The sequence below is a fragment of the Engystomops pustulosus genome, chromosome 10 (assembly GCF_040894005.1).
Source record: "Engystomops pustulosus chromosome 10, aEngPut4.maternal, whole genome shotgun sequence".
Lineage (NCBI taxonomy): Eukaryota > Metazoa > Chordata > Amphibia > Anura > Leptodactylidae > Engystomops > Engystomops pustulosus.
Genome location: NC_092420.1, coordinates 60,317,918 through 60,342,311, shown reverse-complemented (window position 1 = coordinate 60,342,311; position 24,394 = coordinate 60,317,918). Strand labels below are relative to the sequence as shown.

General features: G+C 44.3%; 1 protein-coding gene across 2 annotated transcripts in view; it reads left to right on the top strand.

The window, feature by feature from the left end:
* LOC140105260 (flavin-containing monooxygenase 3-like) overlaps window positions 1-23,894 on the top strand; it is a 30,358-nt gene extending 6,464 nt beyond the window's left edge. Inside the window, exons 2-9 of one of the 2 annotated variants that reach the window (XM_072129205.1) lie at window positions 2,523-2,662; window positions 4,094-4,282; window positions 6,913-7,075; window positions 18,257-18,399; window positions 20,398-20,594; window positions 22,413-22,768; window positions 22,873-22,945; window positions 23,338-23,894. In XM_072129205.1, the coding sequence (XP_071985306.1) occupies window positions 2,531-2,662; window positions 4,094-4,282; window positions 6,913-7,075; window positions 18,257-18,399; window positions 20,398-20,594; window positions 22,413-22,768; window positions 22,873-22,945; window positions 23,338-23,683 (1,599 nt within the window). In that variant the 5' untranslated portion in view covers window positions 2,523-2,530 and the 3' untranslated portion in view covers window positions 23,684-23,894. The remainder of the gene's footprint in view (window positions 1-2,522; window positions 2,663-4,093; window positions 4,283-6,912; window positions 7,076-18,256; window positions 18,400-20,397; window positions 20,595-22,412; window positions 22,769-22,872; window positions 22,946-23,337) is intronic. The other variant, XM_072129206.1, reaches the window with a different exon arrangement.
* Window positions 23,895-24,394: the final 500 nt, after the last annotated feature.

Sequence of the window (24,394 nt, the reverse complement as noted above, 5' to 3'; positions counted from 1 at the left end):
GCCATGGGACTGAGAGACACTGGGGCTAAGTTAACCCTTGTTTGACCAGAACTGGTGTACCCACAGGATTTGATACCCGGGAAAACCCTTACTGTGAATTGGAGGAACAGAGCCGGCACTGCCCATTGCCAAGGTGTGTTTGGACTGGGGGGTAGTGAGGGGCATAAGGGTGCTGGGGGTATCCTCTGATATTCCTGTGAGTGTCCTGCTGGGAACAGACTGTAACCCCAGAATATGCAAGGACTGAGCCCACAACCAGCAATAAGCAGCCTGCCGCTGTAGCTGATAATGTGAGTGTTTGTTATGACAGTGATGTTGATATTGTCAATGATAATACTGATGTATGTGACATACCGACTGCCAGGAATGTGGGGGTGGGTAGGGTCATGGTTTCCACTTTGTATTTGGGGAGAGGATAATCCAAGCAGAGGGGAAGGCCAATATAGGGAGTGGCCTGTCAGCCTATCGATACCTGTTGTCCTCTGGGACCCCTAGTGTAGGGAGAGACAGCTGTGGGTAAAAGGTTTGCAGGTGCGGACTCCGTGCTGAATCTAAACCCAACCGGGCTGTCTCAGGACAGGGCCAGTATGATTGCCTTGGAGACTGGATCAGAAGTGGAGAGGAAATGGGCGCTACCTGCGGTGGCAGAAACCATTGCCACTGTCACACGTAGTCGGAGCGCTGAGACCCCTCAGGTGCAGATGGAGGCCAGCAGTCAGACCCCAGGGAAATGGTACAAGACATAGCAGTCTCTTCTATTCTTGCCCAGCCAGGAGTTTCATTCAGCATTAGAAGCTGACGCCAGCCTGAAAGCTGGCTTAGCATAGGCCCCCTCTACCGGCCACCCACACAAAATATCAATTATTCACAAAAAAAGAAGAATAGCACAAGCACTGCCAACGTCTAGGTCAATACAGTCCATCGAGGGGCAGAGTGGTAGGGGCGGATGGTAGTGTACACCCCTGGTAGTGCTCAGCTATAGTGAGTAAAGAAACACAGTCCAATCCAAAGAAGAAAACAGCGGCACTCACCAGGACAGTAAAAATCTTTATTTGATAGCAGGACACACAGGGAGGTGTGTACCACAACAGCAACGTGTCATTTTGTGTCAGACAGCGCTTTCTCAAGCCAATGACACAATATATCAATTATTTCTTACTTCCCAGATCTACTCAACCCTCCGGTAGCACCTTACAGAGAAAAAGGGGAAAATGAGTCACAACAATATTTCACAGACTCACAGTGGAGTTTAGCGCTCTCCATCAGCTCAAAGGCGTCCAGGTGTGTTAACCACCTTCAGACTGCCCCAAAACTTTTATATAGGTGGTAACTAACCCCCGACAGACTTTCTAAAATATTTCCAAATTGCTCACCCAAAGGTGGGAGGTGTTCTACTGGAAAGGGGTCGCTCCTGCATGTAAGCTGGACATGTGTTAATATTGCTCCCTTGGGGACCGCTGTCTACAATCTCCTTACTAAGATACTACTGTACCCTCCCCCATGAGGTCCTCATGTAGCGCGACTTAATCTTGGGTTAGACCATGTAAGAAAAGGTATACTGCTAAGGTGAACATAGCTAGATCTTGGAAATCATTGGACATTCTCAACATTAAGGCCATTATCCGGGAAATCTAACATAACTCTACAATGGAACACCAATTTCCTTAGGATCAGGCACATTGTTACATTACACAAGTACCTGGGCCAAATGGCTGATTTTATGTCAAAGCAAAATGTCTTGTACTACAGGGAAACTAGATTCCAGGAGAATTGCAAGGTAATTGTCATTATTTACATAACCTCTAATATGGTGCACCTTACCTGCTTTGAGATTGCCTTATTTGAAGGTTAGCTAGGGAATCAATGGTTTGTTTTGTTTAACTGTGTTTTCTCCCAGTTGTCATCCTTGAATATATAATTTGTTATGCATTCTTTGTAATGGAGGGTCAGTATCCTCGGCTTTGGTTTACTTGCCCACATCAAACTTTCTGTATTTTTCTGTACTTAATTATTTTATGTACAACACTATGCAATTTATATACAGGCCATTTATTTACCTCCAGTCACACTCCAAGGTCTCATCTGCTCTCCTCTTCTTCCAGTTCTTCTGCTGGGTTGCAAAAAGCTCTGCCCTTTACCAATCTGCATATCAATGGCAACTGTGTCTTAAATACATCCGGTTGCTCGAATCACCCACATTATTATCCAACATTCTGCCACTCCCCTCAAAGCTCTGTCATCTTTCTCCTGAGGCAAAATGCTCATCTGGTCTCAGAGAAGATGTGGGGAGAAAATGACATTCAAAAAGCCCCAAGCAAATTCTTACATTTTAGGTCAGTTTTGTTAATTTTGCTTTTACAACAAAACCAAATTGATAAAGTTTGATATGTTTTATTGAATTTGCACAAAAATATTTTTTTACTTTTTATTTTTTTTTTGTATATTAAAAAAACATGGGAAACTCATTTATTCTTTTAGACAAGTATCCTATTGATTTTTAATTTATTTTCTTTGTGTTTCAGATAAAACCATGGTTAAGACTGTGGCTATGATTGGAGCAGGGATTTGTGGTTTGGCATCTATTAAAGCTTGTCTAGAGGAAGGTCTTGAGCCAACCTGCTTTGAGAGAAGTGATGATATTGGAGGCCTCTGGAGATTCACAGTGAGTGTACAAGCTCTTAAAGAGGAGCTGTCACCTGTAAAAATGGCACTAGAGTAGCAGCTCCTAGTGCTACAACAGGTACAGCAATGTTACACTGCTAGAGTTATCGGAAACCTCTGATAATGCTAGTAGACACTGCTGAGATGTACAGTAGAAATGCTGGGCCGTGCTGATTTACAAACATAGACCCTCCGGAGACAGGCAGCGCTGTGGGAGAATGGGAGTACAAGAGGAGGTGAGTATAAGTGGTTTATTATTTTTTAAGCCCTCCCGGCCATATACAATTTTTTTACATCCTCGGACAACCCTGTTTGTCCTTCTGTACTGGCTCAATCCCATTATAGCTCTGATATAGAAGATATGGCTATAGGTGGAACTAGAGTGGAGAAAGGGATCATGACATTTTCTGAACAATTAATGTTTTGTTTTATACAACAGAGATTGTAATAATTTATCATGGAAAGACCCATTTTAATGAGAATATCTGGATGATTCTGGTAAAAGGCTTACTATGTTTAGTATCAAATGGTCACCGCATCTACGTCCTTGGCAGCTCTACATTTAATCCCAAGTACATAGAATGCACGGGGATAAAACCAGATTCCACGGTACCTTTCACCGATGAAAGAAATATATACTCCGCGTCCTCTCCAAGTTGGCGTTTCTTCGACTTTGCTGGATGAGACACTCGGGTAGTGGCTGATTCCAGGTGCGTAGGTTCAGTCTTCCAACTAGAAACTTGTACCACCTTACTGTTGGTTCCGCTAGTTTCAGGGTTACTCCAGTTCACTCGCCAAAGGGAAGAGAAAGCAAGACGCGATAGTGCAGACAGGTTTTTCTATTGAATATTTGAATAATTTATTCGATATACTCACAAAACATGAAATAAAAAAAAGGCCTTCAGTAAAATTAAAACGCACGTTCGGTCCTCCTTGCCCGACTCAGAGTTTCGCCTCCACGGCTTCTTCCGGGGCTCTTCCCTTTGGCGAGTGAACTGGAGTAACCCAGAGACTAGCGGAACCAACAGTAAGGTGGTACGAGTTTCTAGTTGGAAGACTGAACCTACGCACCTGGAATCAGCCACTACCCGAGTGTCTCATCCAGCAAAGTCGGAGAAACGCCAACTTGGAGAGGACGCCGAGTATATATTTCTTTCATCGGTGAAAGGTACTGTGGAATCTGGTTTTATCCCCGTGCATTTTATGCACTTGGGATTAAATGTAGAGCTGGCAAGGACGTAGATGCGGTGACCATTTGATGCTTATTTCCTGTTGGACTTTTAGGTGTTTTTTGGACTTTCTCACCTTTGTTCCCCTGCGCCGTCCCCCCATCTATTTTGATTTGTATGGTATTTACCTGTAGCTACAGTGGTTGAGCCTTTTTGAAATTTTGAGTATTCTAACTATGTTTAGTAAAATGTACCTATTTTAGGATGAAGTAGAAGATGGAAGAGGCAGTATCTACAAATCTTTAGTTACCAATGCTTCCAAAGAAATCATGTGTCATAGTGATTTTCCAATGCCGGAGGATTTTCCAAACTTCTTGCCAAACCACAAATACTTTGAATACATCAGACTTTATGCAGATCATTTCAAACTGGTAAAATACATCAAATTAAAGGTGAGACATACTTCTATTTTAGATGCTAACACTAGCCCAAATAATGTGTGGAATGCAATGTTATTCATGAAACGGGTTTTCTCAGCTAACCAGAGAACCCACTGGTCGACAGGGGAAGGTTTACAAGTATAAAGAGAGCCACCTATCCTTCACCTGGTGTGGTCCTGTTTACTTACAATCATGCCCCCTTGGCAGTTCCTCTTCTATCCATTGTGGCTCTGGCATCGGGTCCGTGTCCCCGCGGCCCATTGCGATGCCTGCAACGGACCGCCGGGACATGGAATCGATGCCAGAGCCACGATGGATAGATGAGAACCTGCCAGGGGGCATTGGAGGGTGAGTACACATTTCGTTTTTTTCTTGACTTAGAGTACACTTTTTTTCTTTTCCTACAGCAATTATATTGGGGGCAGGGGTTGCAGGCTAAATACTGGGAGGGGGGGGGCTGCAGGCTATATACTACAGGGGGCTGGCAGGCTATATTCTACAGGGGGTGGCAGTCGATGTACTACAGGGGCTGGAAGGCTATATACTACAGGGGGCTGGCAGGCTATATAAAAGAGGGGCTGGCAGGCTATATACTAGAGGGGCTGACAGGCTATATACTAGAGGGGCTGAAAGGCTATATACTAGAGGAGCTGACAGGCTATATACTACAGGGTGCTGTCAGGCTATATACTACAGGGGGTTGGCCGGCTATATACTACAGGGGACTGGCTGGCTATATACTACAGGGGCTGGCAGGCTATATACTGGGGGGCTGTGACCAATGCATTTCCCACCCTCAGCTTATACTCGAGTCAATAAGTTTTCCAGTTTTGGTGGTAAAATTATGGGTCTAGGCTTATATTCGGGTCAGCTTATACTCGAGTATATACAGTACTTTGTAAAATGTTTAAAATGTATGTGTATCTTTATTTAAATAAATTACATGACATTGCATATAGGTAGTAAAATGGCTTTGATTTTTATGTAGCTTTTATTTTTACAAATCACACAAGAAAAAAATGTAATCCCATGTAATAGTATTAATTGGTGATCATAGACGAAGCTACTGGTTAACATGTAGTTAGAAAGATTAATTGGCGCTCCAATAATTTTTCAGTGCTCATTGGTAGAGATAATTTAAGAAAACAGGCAGTCCGGGTTATGTACAAGATAGGTTCCATTGGTTTATTCTTAAGTTGAATTTGTCAAATCTGTATATTTTATAATAATAGTTCCAGGCAAAAACATTTTTGCCCCAGTGACAATTGGACTTTCAACTTTGCTGTAATGTGACCAAGTATTATCAATAAAGCCTTATTACAGACACCTTAGAGCTGATCATTGCAGTCTGGGATTATAGTAAAGCATCCAGAGAGCTTCACCAGAGGTCAAAGTGGACAGAGGGGTCCGTCTTTAACTAGGGGTCATCTGTAAGTTGGGTGTCCTTAAGTAGAGGACCGCCTCTATGTACAAAAACCCTGGCACTACATTAAGAAATGTAAGTACATATGAGGCCAGTGTTTCAAAATCGGAGAATCAATAATCAAGAATAGCAGCCTTGAAATTCAAGGAATAGAACAAGACAGAGAATGTTTTGTTACTTGTGTTTCCACAGCCGTTTGAGCAGTAACTTGGGGCCATAACCATCCACCAAATTTATACTGAGAAGGGTCTTCACCGTTGAAATCCTTGTACATCAGGTCCTGAAATCCCAGATTGAAAGCAGGCAGAAGGGATACAACCTCCATAACCCAAGAAGTTGATTCTAGTACCATATGTTGGAAGTGTTTCCAGACTTGTAGGGGCTATAATGCTCATACAGCCCAGGGCGCATAGCAGTCTTAATCCACCTCCTGGAGTAACTATTGGACTAAAACATTGGCTGCAGATATATATCTGACGATTGCCACTCATAATACATATACCTTTATATTCATCAATTCTTAGACTGCCATGATGTCATTAATTGTTTCAATAAATTAAAAGGCTATTAATCCCTAAAACATCACTGATTTTATATATTTAACCGGTTCGCGACCACCCGCCGTGTATTCGGGTCGCGCTGCATTCTCCAAAGAATAAAGTAGACATGTCATTTGGGGCGCTCAGTGAAAGACGTAATATCCAAGCCCACAAGAAAATGGCGCAAATGCGTTTTTTCACCATTTTCATTGCATTTGGAATTTTTTTCCCGCTTCCGAGTACATGGCATGGAATATTTAATACCATCACTATGAAGTGCAATTTGTTACGCAGAAAACAAGCCGTCACACAGCTCTTTACGTGTAAAAATAAAAAAGTTATAGAATTTTGAAGGTGGGGAGTGAAAAATGGACATGAAAAATCAGGAAAGGGCCTGATATTCTATGAAGAATATAAATTGCTACCACAAAATGCTGTTATTTTAGTCAATGTAGCCAAGTGTGTGTTGAAGTTGAGGTTTTTGAGGGGGGAAGTATTAACTGCTGACAGAAATAAAATGTAAAATCGGTAAAACTGGTTTTATTATAGCACGGGAAGTGAGCTAAATTATTTAAAAGCCAATAAACCATTAGCTATGATTTTGAGGATGTCAGTTGTCCTATATTGAGAAGAATAGATTACAGAGATAAATAACCTATTAGTCTGTGTCTTTGACTTAGACAAGTGTTTGCCGATTGGAGAAACATACTGACTTCCCAGTTAATGGACAGTGGTTGGTAACTACAGAGAGTAATGGAGTAAAGAAGACAGACATCTTTGATGCAGTTATGGTTTGCACTGGACAGCATGCAAAACCTGCAATGGACTTGGAAAACATTCCAGGTAAAATAATTGCTTTTATGTCATCTTTTCTTTTTATTAATGTTGAAATTGGTTAGTTATGGTAAAGGATGAATTTATTATCTAGTGCAGGAAACCTCTGAATATTTAGATTTAACTCCCAATGATATGTGTACACCAGTCCCATTCTTACACATTTCACCAACTGCTTGCACACAGTCCTTCTAAATTACACATCCATACAATGCCTCCAAGTCCCTTTGATTCTATCCTCATATTCCAACACATGGGCTATTGAAGGAAACCAATGAAATTATTTTAAGTAAGAAGAAGTTCATGGAGATATCAAACAGTAAAATTGCATAGGTAAATATGTGGGTAGATTCTGACCTATAAATATTTGACTACATGTGACCTGTCTTCCTTCTGCTAGGTTACAAAGACACCACTGTAACAGTGAATAAGAGTAGTCCATCTTAGCCTTTGCCTATTGACTGGGTTCATGTCAGCTTCACACTGTATATCAAAACTGGTTCAATATCAGAACCTGGTGATGACTTACACTGAGCTATAGAGGAACTGGCCCAGAAGTTGAGGGAACACTAAGCATAAGGTTGTGGGATAAAAGGTTTAATGTGGTTTAAACCAGGGTTTGTATTTAATTTTTGGGTCTGAATTAAAATGTGCTGTCTAGTCTAAAGTAATCATGTAGTGTTGGGCTTGCATTAAGGTTTGAAATCTGATATGTATATCATTGTATAACAGGTGTCTTTTCCCTAGACTGACCCTTCAATGCATCTCGAAATAGTGCAGTTAAAAAATTTTTTTACTGATGGTTAAGAATTAGAGATGAGCGAACATGCTCGTCCGAGCTTGATGCTCGGTCGAGCATTAGGGTACTCGAAACTGCTCGTTGCTCGGACGAATACTTCGCCCGCTCGAGAAAATGGCAGCTCCCGCCGTTTTGCTTTTTGGCGGCCAGAAACAGAGCCAATCACAAGCCAGGAGACTCTGCACTCCACCCAGCATGACGTGGTACCCTTACACGTCGATAGCAGTGGTTGGCTGGCCAGATCAGGTGACCCTGGGATAGACTAGCCGCTGCCCGCGCTGCTCGGATCATTCTGTGTCTGGATGCCGCTAGGGAGAGAGCTGCTGCTGGTCAGGGAAAGCGTTAGGGTGTTCTATTAGCTTACTGTTAGGCAGGAGTGATTCTCAAAGAACCCAACAGCCCTTCTTAGGGCTACAATAACGTTCTACTTTTTTTATTTTAATTTGCATCTAGTACCATTTTGTGAGGAATTAGCAGGGGGACTTGCTACCGTTGTGTTTAGCTCTTAGTGGCACACATATCCATAGCAAAGACCGAAGTGGGAAAATTTAGTAGGGGTTGGATTTCAATTAGGCACTAACTCAGTGTCATCTCATCTGGCATAGTAGTGTGCTTTGATACTTGGCTAGAAAATAGCCATAGGAGAATACAAAGAGCTTACTTACGCCTACAGTAGCGTTCTATATATTTGATTTCTGGTTGATCTGCTGGTGGCTCTACTTTCTGCAGTGCATGTACTAGCCAATTCTGAGCAATTTGTAGTGAGACTTGCGACCGCTGTGTTCTGCGCTTAGTGACGCACATATCCATAGCAAAGACCGAAGTGGGAAAATTTAGTAGGGGTTGGATTTCAATTAGGCACTAACTCAGTGTCATCTCATCTGGCATAGTAGTGTGCTTTGATACTTGGCTAGAAAATAGCCATAGGAGAATACAAAGAGCTTACTTACGCCTACAGTAGCGTTCTATATATTTGATTTCTGGTTGATCTGCTGGTGGCTGTACTTTCTGCAGTGCATGTACTAGCCAATTCTGAGCAATTTGTAGTGAGACTTGCGACCGCTGTGTTCTGCGCTTAGTGACGCACATATCCATAGCAAAGACCGAAGTGGGAAAATTTAGTAGGGGTTGGATTTCAATTAGGCACTAACTCAGTGTCATCTCATCTGGCATAGTAGTGTGCTTTGATACTTGGCTAGAAAATAGCCATAGGAGAATACAAAGAGCTTACTTACGCCTACAGTAGCGTTCTATATATTTGATTTCTGGTTGATCTGCTGGTGGCTGTACTTTCTGCAGTGCATGTACTAGCCAATTCTGAGCAATTTGTAGTGAGACTTGCGACCGCTGTGTTCTGCGCTTAGTGACGCACATATCCATAGCAAAGACCGAAGTGGGAAAATTTAGTAGGGGTTGGATTTCAATTAGGCACTAACTCAGTGTCATCTCATCTGGCATAGTAGTGTGCTTTGATACTTGGCTAGAAAATAGCCATAGGAGAATACAAAGAGCTTACTTACGCCTACAGTAGCGTTCTATATATTTGATTTCTGGTTGATCTGCTGATGGCTGTACTTTCTGCAGTGCATGTACTAGCCAATTCTGAGCAATTTGTAGTGAGACTTGCGACCGCTGTGTTCTGCGCTTAGTGACGCACATATCCATAGCAAAGACCGAAGTGGGAAAATTTAGTAGGGGTTGGATTTCAATTAGGCACTAACTCAGTGTCATCTCATCTGGCATAGTAGTGTGCTTTGATACTTGGCTAGAAAATAGCCATAGGAGAATACAAAGAGCTTACTTACGCCTACAGTAGCGTTCTATATATTTGATTTCTGGTTGATCTGCTGGTGGCTGTACTTTCTGCAGTGCATGTACTAGCCAATTCTGAGCAATTTGTAGTGAGACTTGCGACCGCTGTGTTCTGCGCTTAGTGACGCACATATCCATAGCAAAGACCGAAGTGGGAAAATTTAGTAGGGGTTGGATTTCAATTAGGCACTAACTCAGTGTCATCTCATCTGGCATAGTAGTGTGCTTTGATACTTGGCTAGAAAATAGCCATAGCAATAGGATAGCATTGTTTGGTTTTAAAAACTCAAAAAAAAACAAAAAACACAAAAAAAAACAAAAAACACAAAAAAAAACAAAAAAAAGTTAAAAAAAAAATAAAGTTATAACTCTCATTTTAAAAATGTTTAACCCGAGGGCTAGGGGTAGAGGACGAGGGCGGGGACGTGGGCGTCCAACTACTGCAGGGGTCAGAGGCCGTGGTCCTGGGCGGGGTGAGACACCACCTGCTGATGAGGGAGCAGGGGAACGCCGCAGAGCTACACTCCCTAGGTTCATGTCTGAAGTTACTGGGACTCATGGTAGAGCACTGTTGAGGCCAGAACAGTGCGAACAGGTGATGTCGTGGATTGCTGACAATGCTTCGAGCAATTTGTCCACCACCAGTCAGTCTTCCACGCAGTCCACCCATGTCACCGAAATCGCCACTCCTCCAGCTCCTGCACCTCAGCCTCCTCCCCCCCAGTCTGCCCCCTCCCAGGAAAATTTGGCATTTGAACCGGCATACTCTGAGGAACTGTTTTCTGGACCCTTCCCACAGTCACAAACCACTTGTCCGGTTGCTGCTGAGCAATTTTCCGATGCCCAGGTTTTCCACCAGTCACAGTCTGTGGGTGATGATGACCTTCTTGACGTAGTGGAAGTGTGTAAAGAGGTGTCCGATGATGAGGAGACACGGTTGTCAGACAGTGGGGAAGTTGTTGTCAGGGCAGGAAGTCCGAGGGGGGAGCAGACTGAGGGATCGGAGGATGATGAGGTGACAGACCCAAGCTGGGTTGAGAGGCCGGGTGAACACAGTGCTTCTGAGACGGAGGAGAGTCCTCGACCAGAACAGGTTGGAAGAGGCAGTGGTGGGGCCAGACGGAGAGGCAGGGCCAGAGCTGGTGCATCAGCGCCAAATGTGTCAACTAGTGAAGCTCCCGTGGCGAGGGCTCTTGCGGCGAGGGCTAGATCTTCAGAAGTCTGGAGGTTCTTTAAGGAAACACCGGATGACCGACGGACTGTGGTGTGCAACATTTGCCAAACCAGGCTCAGCAGGGGTTCCACCACTACTAGCTTAACTACCACCAGTATGCGCAGGCATATGAATGCTAAACACCCCACTCAGTGGCAACAAGCCCGTTCACCTCCGGCCGTGCACACCACTGCTCCTTCCCCTGTGTCAGCTGCTAGTCAGCCCCCTGCCCAGGACCCTGCCACAAAAACCCCATCGTCGCCTCCACGATCCTCCACAGCATCCACCAGCGTTCAGCTCTCCATACCCCAGACGCTGGAGCGGAAACGCAAATATAGTGCAACCCACCCGCACGCCCAAGCCCTTAATGTGCACATCTCCAGATTGCTTAGCCTGGAGATGCTGCCCTATAGGCTAGTAGAGACCGAGGCCTTTCGCAACCTCATGGCGGCGGCCGCCCCTCGGTATTCGGTCCCCAGCCGCCACTACTTTTCCCGATGTGCCGTCCCAGCCCTGCACCAGCACGTGTCAGACAACATCATCCGTGCCCTGACCAACGCCGTTTCTGACAAGGTCCACCTGACCACGGACACGTGGACGAGTGCTGCCGGGCAGGGCCACTATATATCGCTGACGGCACATTGGGTTAACTTGGTGGAGGCTGGGACCGAGTCTGACCCTGGGGCTGCTCATATACTGCCGACGCCGAGGATTGCGGGGCCTACCTCGGTCCAGGTGTTTCAGGCCTACTATGCCTCCTCCTCCTCCCACCCCTCCTCCACCTCCTCCTCCGAACTACCATCCGTGGGCACGGCGCCATCAGTCGGTAGCTCTAGGCACAGCAGCAGTGCCGTCGCTAAGCGACAGCAGGCGGTGCTCAAACTGCTGAGCCTAGGCGACAAAAGGCACACCGCCCAAGAACTATTACAGGGCATCACGGCGCAGACTGATCTGTGGCTGGCACCGCTGAACCTCAAGCCGGGAATGGTTGTGTGTGACAACGGCCGTAACCTGGTGGCGGCTCTGCAACTCGGCAGACTGACACATGTGCCATGCCTGGCCCATGTGTTAAATCTGATAGTTCAGCGTTTCCTCAAGACATACCCCAATCTGTCTGATTTGCTCACGAAGGTGCGCCGCATCTGTGCGCATTTCAGGAAGTCCAGCCCAGATGCTGCCACTCTCAGGGCAGCGCAGCGCCGCCTCCAACTGCCCGCTCACCGACTGTTGTGCGACGTGCCCACGAGGTGGAATTCAACACTGACCATGTTATCCAGAGTTTACCAGCAGCGCAGAGCGATTGTAGACTGCCAGATGTCAACTTCCACCAGAACTGGTAGTCAGGTCAGTCAGCTTCCTCAAGTCTACAATGAGGAGTGGACGTGGATGTCTGATATCTGTCAGGTGCTGAGTAACTTTGAGGAGTCAACACAGATGGTCAGTGGCGATGCCGCCATCATCAGCCTTACCATCCCGCTGCTTGGCCTGTTGAAAAACTCTCTGGTCAGCATGAAGTCGGAAGCTTTGCGCTCGTCACAAGAGACAGGGGAAGAATATTCCCTTGTTGATAGCCAAAGCACCCTCAGGTCTGTTTCTCAGCGCATATCGGAGGAGGTGGAGGTGGAGGAGGATGAGGAGGAAGAGGAGGAGAATGTTGGCGAGACACAAGAGGGGACCATTGTTGAGTCCTTCACTGTTCAGCGTGTATGGGCAGAAGAAGAGGAGTTGGAGGAGTTGGAGGAGGAGGAAATGGACAGTCAGGCCAGTGAGGGGAGTGAATTCTTACGCGTTGGTACTCTGGCGCATATGGCAGATTTCATGCTAGGCTGCCTATCCCGTGACCCTCGCGTTCAAAGAATTTATTCCAGCACCGATTACTGGGTGTTCACTCTCCTGGACCCACGGTACAAGCAAAATCTTCCCACTCTCATCCCTGCAGAGGAAAGGAGTGTGAGAATGCATGAATACCAGCAGGCCCTGGTGCACAAGCTGAAACAGTATTTCCCTTCTGACATCGCTAGCGGCAGAGTGCGTAGTTCTGCGGGACAAGTAGCGAGGGAGAGTAGGCGAGCAGGCAGCTTGTCCAGCACTGGCAAGGGTACGCTTTACAAGGCTTTTGCCAGCTTTATGTCACCCCAGCAAGACACTGTCACCTGTCCCCAGTCTCGGCAGAGTAGGGCTGATCTTTACAGAATGGTGAGGGAGTACGTAGCTGACCATACCATCGTCCTAAATGATCACACAGCTCCCTACAACTACTGGGTTTCAAAGCTGGACATGTGGCACGAACTGGCGCTGTACGCCTTGGAGGTTCTTGCCTGTCCTGCCGCTAGCGTCTTGTCCGAGCGGGTTTTCAGTGCAGCTGGTGGCATCATCACCGATAAGCGTACACGCCTGTCGACTGACAGCGCTGACAGGCTGACGCTTATTAAAATGAATAAAGGCTGGATTTCTCAGAATTTCCAATCTCCACCAGGTGAAGGAAGCTCAACCTGAATAATTGATCCACTCCTCCTCCTCCTCATTTTCCTCCTTCTCCTCCTCTTTGTACAGTAAAGCAGAGGAAAATGGCTATTTTTTGACAGGGCCCACTGGCTCTTGCTATAGTACTTCATGCATTTAATTTTTCTGGAGGGCCACCTACCCGGTCCTCTGTTTGAAACAATTTTTGTGAGTGCCACATACAGGCACTCAATCTATTCCATTTTACTGAAGGGCCACCTACCTGCTCCTCTGGTTTGAAAAATTTTTGGGACTGCCACATACAGGCACTCAATCTATTCCATTTTACTGCAGGGCCACCTACCTGCTCCTCTGGTTTGAAACATTTTTGGGACTGCCACATACAGGCACTCAATCTATTCCATTTTACTGGAGGGCCACCTACCTGCTCCTCTGGTTTGAAAAATTTTTGGGACTGCCACATACAGGCACTCAATCTATTCCATTTTACTGCAGGGCCACCTACCTGCTCCTCTGGTTTGAAACATTTTTGGGACTGCCACATACAGGCACTCAATCTATTCCATTTTACTGGAGGGCCACCTACCTGCTCCTCTGGTTTGAAAAATTTTTGGGACTGCCACATACAGGCACTCAATCTATTCCATTTTACTGCAGGGCCACCTACCTGCTCCTCTGGTTTGAAACATTTTTGGGACTGCCACATACAGGCACTCAATCTATTCCATTTTACTGGAGGGCCACCTACCTGCTCCTCTGGTTTGAAAAATTTATGGGACTGCCACATACAGGCACTCAATCTATTCCATTTTTCTGGAGGGCCACCTACCCGGTCCTCTGTTTTAAAAAATTTTTGGGACTGCCACATACAGGCACTCAATCTATTCCATTTTACTGGAGGGCCACCTACCTGCTCCTCTGGTTTGAAAAATTTTTGGGACTGCCACATACAGGCACTCAATCTATTCCATTTTACTGGAGGGCCACCTACCTGCTCCTCTGGTTTGAAAAATGTTTGGGACTGCCACATACAGGCACTATCCAAATTAAATTGTCTCCATAGCAGCCTCCACACGTTGTCTCCATTGCTACCTCCAAAAGTCGTCCATATAGCTGCCTCCATACATCGTCCCTTTATCAAACGAGGTGTGTCAGGCAGAAATTTGGGTTGTTTTCATGGATTCCACATCAAAGTTGTTAACTTTGTCGCCACCCTGCTGTGTTATCCACAAAATATACTGGCAAACTTTTACCATTTAGGGATATTATTTCAGCGCTTCTTGCGCATCTGTTTACATTCCCCTCACCCGGCATATCCTAAACTTATAAGAACGCTACTACACTTGATCTTATACAAAAGGTTCTTAGAAGTGCTGTTTGGGGAGTAGCCTAGAGACAGGGGCTTGGATTGGCGAAAGCTCGCCTGGCAGCGGAGCGCCAGCTCCATGCGCATCATGCGCTTCTTGCGCATCTGTTTACATTCCCCTCACCCGCCATATCCCAAACTTATAAGAACGCTACTACACTTAACTTGGTGCAGGCTGGGACCGAGTCTGACCCTGGGGCTGGTCATATACTGCCGACGCAGAGAATTGCGGGGCCTACCTCGGTCCAGGTCTCAAATGCCTACTATACCTCCTCCCACCCCTCCTCCACCTCCTCCTCCTCCGAATTACCATCCGTGGGCATGGTGCCATCAGTCGGTAGCTCTAGGCACAGCAGCAGTGCCGTCGCAAAGCGACAGCAGGCGGTGCTGAAACTGCTGAGCCTAGGCGGTAAAAGGCACACCGCCCAAGAGCTATTACAGGGCATTCCACATCAAAGTTGTTAACTTTGTCGCCACCCTGCTGTGTAATCCACAAAATATACTTGCAAACTTTTACCATTTAGGGATATTATTTCAGCGCTTCTTGCGCATCTGTTTACATTCCCCTCACCCGCCATATCCTAAACTTATAAGAACGCTACTACACTTGATCTTATAGAAAAGGTTCTTAGAAGTGCTGTTTGGGGAGTAGCCTAGAGACAGGGGCTTGGATTGGCGAAAGCTCGCCTGGCTGCAGAGCGCCAGCTCCATCCCAAGATCCAACTAACATAGTTGCAGCACCTTTAATCTACTACTAGTTCACTGCCTCCATAATAATAATAATAATAATCTTTATTTATATAGCGTCATCATATTCTGTAGCGCTTTACAAATCATAGGAAACAAATACAAATGTAATGTAACAGAGCACAACATTTGTATGGAACAACAGGAGTGAGGTCCCTGCTCGCCAGAGCTTACGGTTTATGAAGATGATGGGGTAACACGAGGTAAAAGAATATTTAATGGTCAAGCCATTCTTCTTAGGGAATAGAAAAAAATATAATAAATGGAATTGCTGTCGCTTGAACCACTCAGCCGTCATCTTATATACCAGGTCCAGGGTGAATGGGACTGCAGAGAAGTCTGGTGCCTGTTGGTTGCTGGATAACAGATGGGAGGACGACACAGGACGGGTTAGTAGAAGAGTTAAAACTTCATGCAGTTAATGAGTGTTATAGGCTTGCCTAAAGAAATGGGTTTTAAGAGCACGTTTGAAACTTTGGAGGTTAGGTATTAGTCTGATAGTCCGGGGCAGAGCATTCCATAGAATTGGTGCAGCTCTAGAGAAGTCTTGGAGACGCGAGTGGGAGGTCCGCACTAGGGTAGAGGTTAATCTAAGATCACTGGCGGATCTAAGAGCACGGGTTGGGCGATAGACTGAGATAAGAGAGGAGAGGTAGGGGGGTGCAGCATTATACAGAGCTTTATGGATGAGGGTTATTATTATTTTAAACTGTATTCGAAAGGAGACTGGCAGCCAGTGCAGCGACTGGCATGAACTGTAAGCATACATGGTCCCCTTATCAAACGAGCTGTGTCAGGCAGAATTTTGGGTTGTTTTCATGGCTTCCATGTTAACTTTGTCGCCACCCTGCTGTGAAATCCACAAAATATACTGGCAAACTTTTATCATGTACCGATATTATTTGAGCGCTTCTTGCTCACCTCCTTTGATTCCTCTCTGACACCCATTGGTTTGAAGCCTGAGTCCAATTAGGGTATGTCGCCATGCCACTCTCTAGCCTGCTGCCGCTGCCTCTGCATGCCGTCCCCTATAGTGTCAGGGTCAATTATTGGATGTTTTAGATGCTATCTAGCTTCATTCTGTCACTCTGTCATGGCCATGCTGTTGCCCATAATTTTGGCATAATGGTGCGATTAGGCAGCCTCAGAGGCATCCATGCATGCTGCCCCTGCTGTTTCCTGTCCATTTCCGTGGTGTTTCCATCCTTTTCTGAGGTTCCCAGGTGTTTGGCCAAGCTTCCCTGTGCAGAGCCTTGGTCCCCTTGAAAAATGCTCGAGTCTCCCATTGACTTCAATGGGGTTCGTTATTCGAGACGAGCACTCGAGCATCGGGAAAAGTTCGTCTCGAATAACGAGTACCCGAGCATTTTAGTGTTCGCTCATCTCTATTAAGAATCCTTAGAAAGTACTTCTGTGTAAAATCAAAGGCATACATACGGTAAAGTAGAACCTCTAGTGATGAGATCCAAGTTGTGAAAGAGACTCAAAAAGGTTTTCTGCTACTGTAAACACAGGCCAGGGGCCAGGGCAATCAACACCCCAATAGGGCTCACCATAAAATTAATGGAATGGGGAGTTCAGTTGTAGTAAATAAAATTATTACAACTGAAATCATTATGTGTAGAATGTACATGTGCAGGGCATTATGAGGGAAAAGGGCACAATATCTGCTAAAAAGCTTACAGGGTTGGTTTACACCTCGTAATAATAAAAAGCAATTATCATATGCCAGGCTTCCTTGTGACATCACAAGCAGGGGGACGAGGGGCTGGTCAGTGAATGACAATTTTTAGACTTTTATCTAAATAGATTCTAACATTCTTTGGGGGTCCCTTGTGGACAGACGCCAGACTTATAATAACTTAATACATTACGTGACGTTATTTCTTTATCCCTTTTTATTTTACCAAACTGTAGGCTCCCTTCCAGTCAGCTCCAATCAGCGAGCAGCAAGGTTCCTGACAGAATCTTTCTACAGTTTTGTACAACAAAAATTGTACAAGCAATAATATGTTCCTACTCCTGCACTTATATCATATCTAAAAAAAATACAGAGGGTTAGGTCCAGAAAGTGACCCTAGCTGAACTATTCTTCTAGGTCCCATTAACCAGGTAGCTATGCATTGCTTTTACAAGCCAAGCTCAAATGTGTCAACACCTACTTCATCTATCTAATTTGTGCGCATCCTAGTTGTCATTATCATGGTTGTACCTTTACTCCTGGGTCATAGCCCAGGCCCCCTTGAGATAACTCTAATTCCATTTGGTTTGGCCCGGGTTCTTGCTCAAATCCATTTGTGGGCCGCTTCTTCTTGTGAGCTTAGTATTGAGTAGATGATTAGGCAAGGAGACCTCACTTGGTTTAAAAAATGCATAGTATCTTCTAACCCATCCACGCACATGATAGCAACATTGTATAACTTTTTTCCCTAAATGATGACACAGATTAATCGAGTTAAATAAAAGCATGGGAAAAGGAACTTGAGGTCTAAAACAGATATTCCAAAATTATTATCTACCCCAACAGTTGAGGTGCAGGTGGTAAAGAAATATCATCCAATCTCAATATCCCTTAGGTCTGTGGGTGACATCTGGTGGGAATGTGACTTGAACCACCTGTTTTTGGACACTTAAGGCAAACACTTCCTCTATTATCTGGTTGTCAATTATATAAAATTATTTTTTTTAAAAAACAATAAAAAATATGCAAAAAGAGAGATGTTATACATGTTATAAATTCCTTGAGAATATGTACTGTATAGTTTTTCTTTTTGCTTTGTTTCATTTAAGGTATTGACATGTTTAGAGGTAAAGTTCTACATTGCAGAGAATACAAGAGGCCCATTGGATTTGATGGGCAACAAGTATTAATAATTGGAATGGGCAACACTGGAGTTGATATCGCTACTGAGTTATGCACAAAAGCCTCACAGGTATATTTTCCTCCACTATATTAAACTAGAGTGTGCATGCTAATGCACCAATGTTTTACTAGTCCCCTCATTCCCCTCACTAATGCCGCATGTTCATGTATCTCCATTATGTTGCTTACACAATGGGGCTCATTTACTTACTCGGCGACTGAAGTTCGATGAAAGTGCATTGTTCCACGATAATATCGTGCTCCCAATATCATGAATGTGCTTCCCTGCTCAGGTCCGATGGAGTTCACCTTCTTCTTCCTGGTGCATGTAAGTGCATTGTCTTGTGAGGCAATTTGAAAGTTAAAATCCACGCTCAGTCCGAATCAGTCAGATCGTCCGACGGCATGCCTCCAATTTGTGTTGCATGGAAGTAAGCACAAAAAGAAACAATCGTGTGCGACACAATCCCAGTGCAGATGCCTGTTAAATACCTGTCCAAGCCGTGCAATCCCCCAATAAGGTGCAGAGCCTGCCGAAAGTGCAGCGCACGGCCCTTAGTAAATGAGCCCCAAAGTATCCACTAATCCACTACTCCTCATATCACATGTACTAACCTACTGATCATCTAAGTCCAAGAGCCAAAGAAGTCACCAGTATATAGGATGAAACAGGCTCAATATGCTCAACACATGCAGAGTACTAATGTAAATGATTTTCAGGCGGCAGCACAAGGCTGCAGTGACACCTGAAGACACTGCTTTAGAGGAAAGAACCTTCACTCCCACCTGGGTGGACAGCCAGAATCAGGTTAATGATGATGCTATGTTTTCCAATCTTGACACATCAGGGGCTCACTTGAACAGCTTAACTCCTAAGACTTGGGAAATCTAAGTTCAAAGTAGGAAAATAAGTCCGGTAACAAAACTCTCTAAATACTTACCTAGAGAAAGGCATTCTTGCAGTGCACTTGAATGGCCATGTATTCAAGTGAATAATGGAATAGCTGGGTTGTGTTCTTGTTTCTGCACCCGATTTTTTATTTCGTTTTTTTTCTCTGTTTCGTTACTGTAACTTTTGCAACGAGTGACTCCAGGATCTGTCCTGATCTGATGTTCTTCCACCTACACACACTGCACATGCAAGAACATATTCATGCCCAGCATTACCTATAGATGAACAGTTGTTTGGCTTTCCTATGGCATAACAAGCATACAATATCCATTAGGGTCCTAATTTTACCCCTTAAAATAGACATACCATATACATGCATATATACATATATACCATATACAGGCAGTCCCCGAGTTACGTACGAGATAGGGACTATAGGTTTGTACTTAAGTCGGAACTGTATATCCTGTAAATGTACAGTAACTCCAGACACTTTTTTGTTATGTTTTGTATGACATAGGATACTGTGGACAGCGTATACATAGAGAGTAACACTGTGCTAGTTAGATCGCGCACACGTCCTTGGATACCTGGGATCGCACATAGCAACGGCTTTCACGAGCATAATGAAGATGCTGCAATGATTAACAGAGGCAGTGTCTTGCAGAGGAAAACTGAAGCTGCTGCACTTTAACAAAGAAGTGACAGTACTGAGGGGCAATCTTTATAAGATTTTGTGGTTACCTTGGATATCTGCAATCTTTCCTGGCAGCCACTTGTAGCATATTGCAGCCTGCGCTGGATGAGAGTCAAGCTGCATGAAGGGGATTACACTTGCACAAGATCCCCTTAAGGGGACTGCCTGTATACGTAATTAGGGTACCATATATACCCATGCATCATATACACAGACATACAGCATATACACATCCCATATGCTTGCATATGCATATACACACATACAGCATATTCACACCCAATACTCCAGATACCAGGGCCCCCTGACATTGTGGGCCCTATAGCAGTTGCTGTGTCTGCTACCCCTTTAGTTACTCCCCTGACATCCACGGCATAAGAAGCCAGGGACCAATTAGGATTAAAGTTTGATTTGCACTATTATCTGTAGCTTTTATCTCAGTTTATACATCTCTTATTGTCTACTATTTATGTATGCAGGTATATCTTAGCTGTAAAACAGGAGTATGGGTTCTTCAACGGCTTGGAAAAGAAGGACTTCCGTATGATTTGGGATTCATCCGTCGTTCTGTCAGTTGGATCCACAATATAATGCCACCAGCTGTGTCTCGATGGATGCTGAAGAAGTACATGAATGACCAATTTAACCATGACCTGTACAACATACAACCAGAGGGGTAAATAAAATTTAAATATATTGTACTTTATTTCTTGGCTGTAAGTGAAGAGCCCCTAAAATATTTCTATACCACTTATTACAATGCTTTAATAAGTTGTTGGTCAACTTTTAAAGCCATAGAAAGAGATTATAATAAGGTGGACAGTTATCTTTATTGCTTCCCCAAGGGGGACGGAGGGGGGAGCGGGGTACTGGGACACCAGTCACTTGCACTCAGTAGTAGGTTTTCCTGTATGATTATCTGTCACTGCAGTGCTTGTTTCTAGCAAACACTGGACTGTGCAATGCAGTACAGAATTGAAAGTCCCACTGTAGACAACCTTATTAAAGGCACATTTGCTGTAGGTTCTGCCAGAATTCAGTCACAGGTTATAACAGAATTCTACCTGGAATTCAAATAGGCCAATATACCAAGTGTCACAGTTCATGAGGGGCGAACCGTCTGAGAGTCTCTTTGGGAAGTCTGTGGACCCTCTGGACCACTGCGGGGGATGGTATGTGGCAGCCAAGGCAACAAATGCAGGAAACAGTCACAACCTGAGATGACAGCAGGAACGCAGAGGAGAACTGGTAACACTGGTACAGCATGAAAACACCACTTGGCTGGAACCCTGGAAGGCACGGCAGAAGCACAAGAAGGCAGGAGGACACCACTGAGCTGGAACCCTGGACAGCACAGCAGGAGCACAGTCGTACGGGAACGGTCCACAGGATATGGACCACAGAATATGGACCACAGGATACGGACTACCAGACGCGGACCACAGGATATTGACCACAGGACACGGACCACAGGATACGGACCATCGGACACGGACCACAGAGTATGGAGGCATCTGGAAACGCACAGGAACACGGAACCTTGGGAAACACACAGGAATGGGACCTCGGGATACACACAGGAGGCTTTCACTTGAAGACGTGAAGATCTGGACGGGAGTGAAGGGAGCAGCCGGGTTATATAGGAAACACGGAAGTGACCAGCGCCAATGGTAAGAACGCTGGCCCTTTAATTTCAGAGAAGAGAGCGCGCACGTGCCCTAGCAGCGGGAGCGCGCGGCCTGGAGGCAGGAAGTGTGCGGCCTGCACGCCGGGACCCGGAGCACAGCCAGGAGTCAAGAGAGGTAAGTGTGGGCTGGGAGACAGGGACAGGCAGCCAGCGGAGCATGGGTGTACCCGTGACATGGATCGCGGGAGCACCTGACTCACTTAGTATATTGGGTAGATTATGTGCCAGTGGGGGGAATATCATGATGCGACAAGTTGTGATTAATTCCCTTCACACACCCATTGTTAAGAATTTATCAAAATCAGCATTTGTTACACCGTTTTTTTCTGTTTCTTGCTGCCATGAAATGCAAGGTGCGCAAGCATAGCCCCTGCTCTAGATATCATTGTTCAGCATAAATAAAGTTACATTTGTTGATGACAAAGTGCTGCCCGTTCCTGTCCATTATTTATAAATAGTAGAATGAGCAGCAGTGGAAAATGAGTAACATTAAATGGTAAACCAATGGTAAATTAATGTTGGGGGGGGGGGCACACAAGATTTGCACTTTTTGCCATGTACAACAAGGCTTTTAATGTTTTGTACATACTGTATATCCCATTAAAGGAAGGAGTACAGAAAACCCACCACTCACAAAGGTGCCACAATGCTTTCAAATATCTGCGGTGTCAAGAGTCCGATGCCCAGTTGAAACATGTAGACTGTGGACAATATGTATGTCCATATCCTTATGGACATATCCATAAGGATACACACAAATGTCAATGTGTCATATGTAATTTTTACTAAAGAGATTTTTAATTTCAGGGTGGCTTGGAGAGAACCTTTAGTGAATGAAGAACTACCAAGTTGTATTATGTCAGGATCAATCATGATCAAGCAACAAGTAAAAAAGTTCACTGAGACATCAGTCCATTTTGAAGATGGTTCCGTTGTGGAGAATCTTGACATTGTTATACTGGCCACAGGCTATGACTACAGTTTCCCTTTTCTAGATGAATCCATCATTAAAAAGGATGAAAACAAAGGATCTTTTTATAAAAAAATAATCCCTCTGCGAATTGAAAAACCCACAATAGCATTCATTGCATTTGTCCTACCAATTGGGCCAGCTATGGTGGTCGGTGAACTTCAGTCTCGATGGGCAACAAGACTTGTCAAGGGTAAGGAAATTTGAAACTATATACATGGAGGAAGGGTGTCAAACTGGTATTGACCAATTTTGACCAATGTGACCAATTATTTATATAAATACTTTTATTTTAAGGATTACATAAACTTCCAGATCCTGAAGAAATGGAAAAAGAAATGCGTAGGGATGAACAGCGCAGAAAAAAATGGTGAGTTAAAATGTGGTTCTAACTATTGGTGGGTGACAGGAACATGTGCCCATGTGATGGTTTCCAGGATACATAGGAAATAGGTATAGGAAAGTGTCCTGAAAATGTTTGTATTTTTGAATTCCCAGACAAATGTATTCTGTGATAGTGTCACCAGTGTCTGGGTTATCTTTTTTTATTAAGTAGATTAGTGTTTCTAAAAGGATGCCCTCAATGTCACCTCCCAATTTTCTAATGAAATATATATATTTTTTAAGTTAGATAACTTTTAATTTGTTAGCACACCATTAGAAAAAAAAAATATTATTCAGATGTACTACCATTAATCCAACATCATGGCTGTAACAATCATATAAAAATCAAACAATATTCATCTAATTACTTTTGTAAAGGTTTGGAGCATCTGAAAATAATTTTCGTCGCACCGATTACGTCTCATACATGGATGATCTGGCCTCAGATATTGGAGTGAGTCTGAACATATGGAAACTATTTCTGACAGATCCTGTGTTAGCATGGAAGGTTGTTTTTGGACCATGCAATTCTTATCATTTCCGTCTGACTGGTCCAGGCAAATGGGATGGAGCTCGAGAAGCAATAATGACTCAATGGGATCGTATAGCAAAGCCACTAAGTACAAGGGTGGTGAAGAAAAAAATTAAATTGAATTTCTTATCATTTACACCTTGGATCCTTTGTGTTGGCGTTTTGTTATTGGCTATTTGCCTCCAAGGTTAATATGATGCAACTTCTGCATGAAATAAAAAAAACCTATCTACATCCTGCTATCAAATACTAAATAATGAAGGTTTCACTATAGTTCTGCACTATATATATCCTTCCTCTCAGCCTTACAATACATATGATATTTTATATACTTTTATGTGAATTTTTGAAAAATAATACATTTTATTGATGTGATAATAGGTCATTAAATTATATTGAAATATATTATGATTACTCATTCTTTGATATATAATTGCAGTGTGTGTTTATGTTATGTAGTGTACATAGCCAAGCCATTTTTTAAATGTATGTGAGTCTATGTGTGTGTGCGGGGGAAAGGGCTTGGCCAGGGGCACATTTAGCAGGACATGTGAGCTGAAAGCTTTACATACGGCCTCACAGCACACCTCTGTTGGTCCAAAGCACAGAGCTACAAAGCAAAACTCATGAAAAATGTGGGGTATCCTGCCTATGAGCTACTGGGGGCCCCATGGCTAAGTTGGGGGTCACTGAGAGTATTGGTTACTGTGGGAGCAATTCAACTATAGAATACTGTAGAGACACTTCAACTATTGGCTACTGTAGGGGTGCTATGATTGTTGGCTACCCTAGCAGCACTGACTGTTGGCTACTGTGGTGGCACTATTATTATGTTGGCTATTGTAGGGACATTGTTGCCATATTGGTTACATTAGGAGCATTTTTACTATATTGGCTACAATT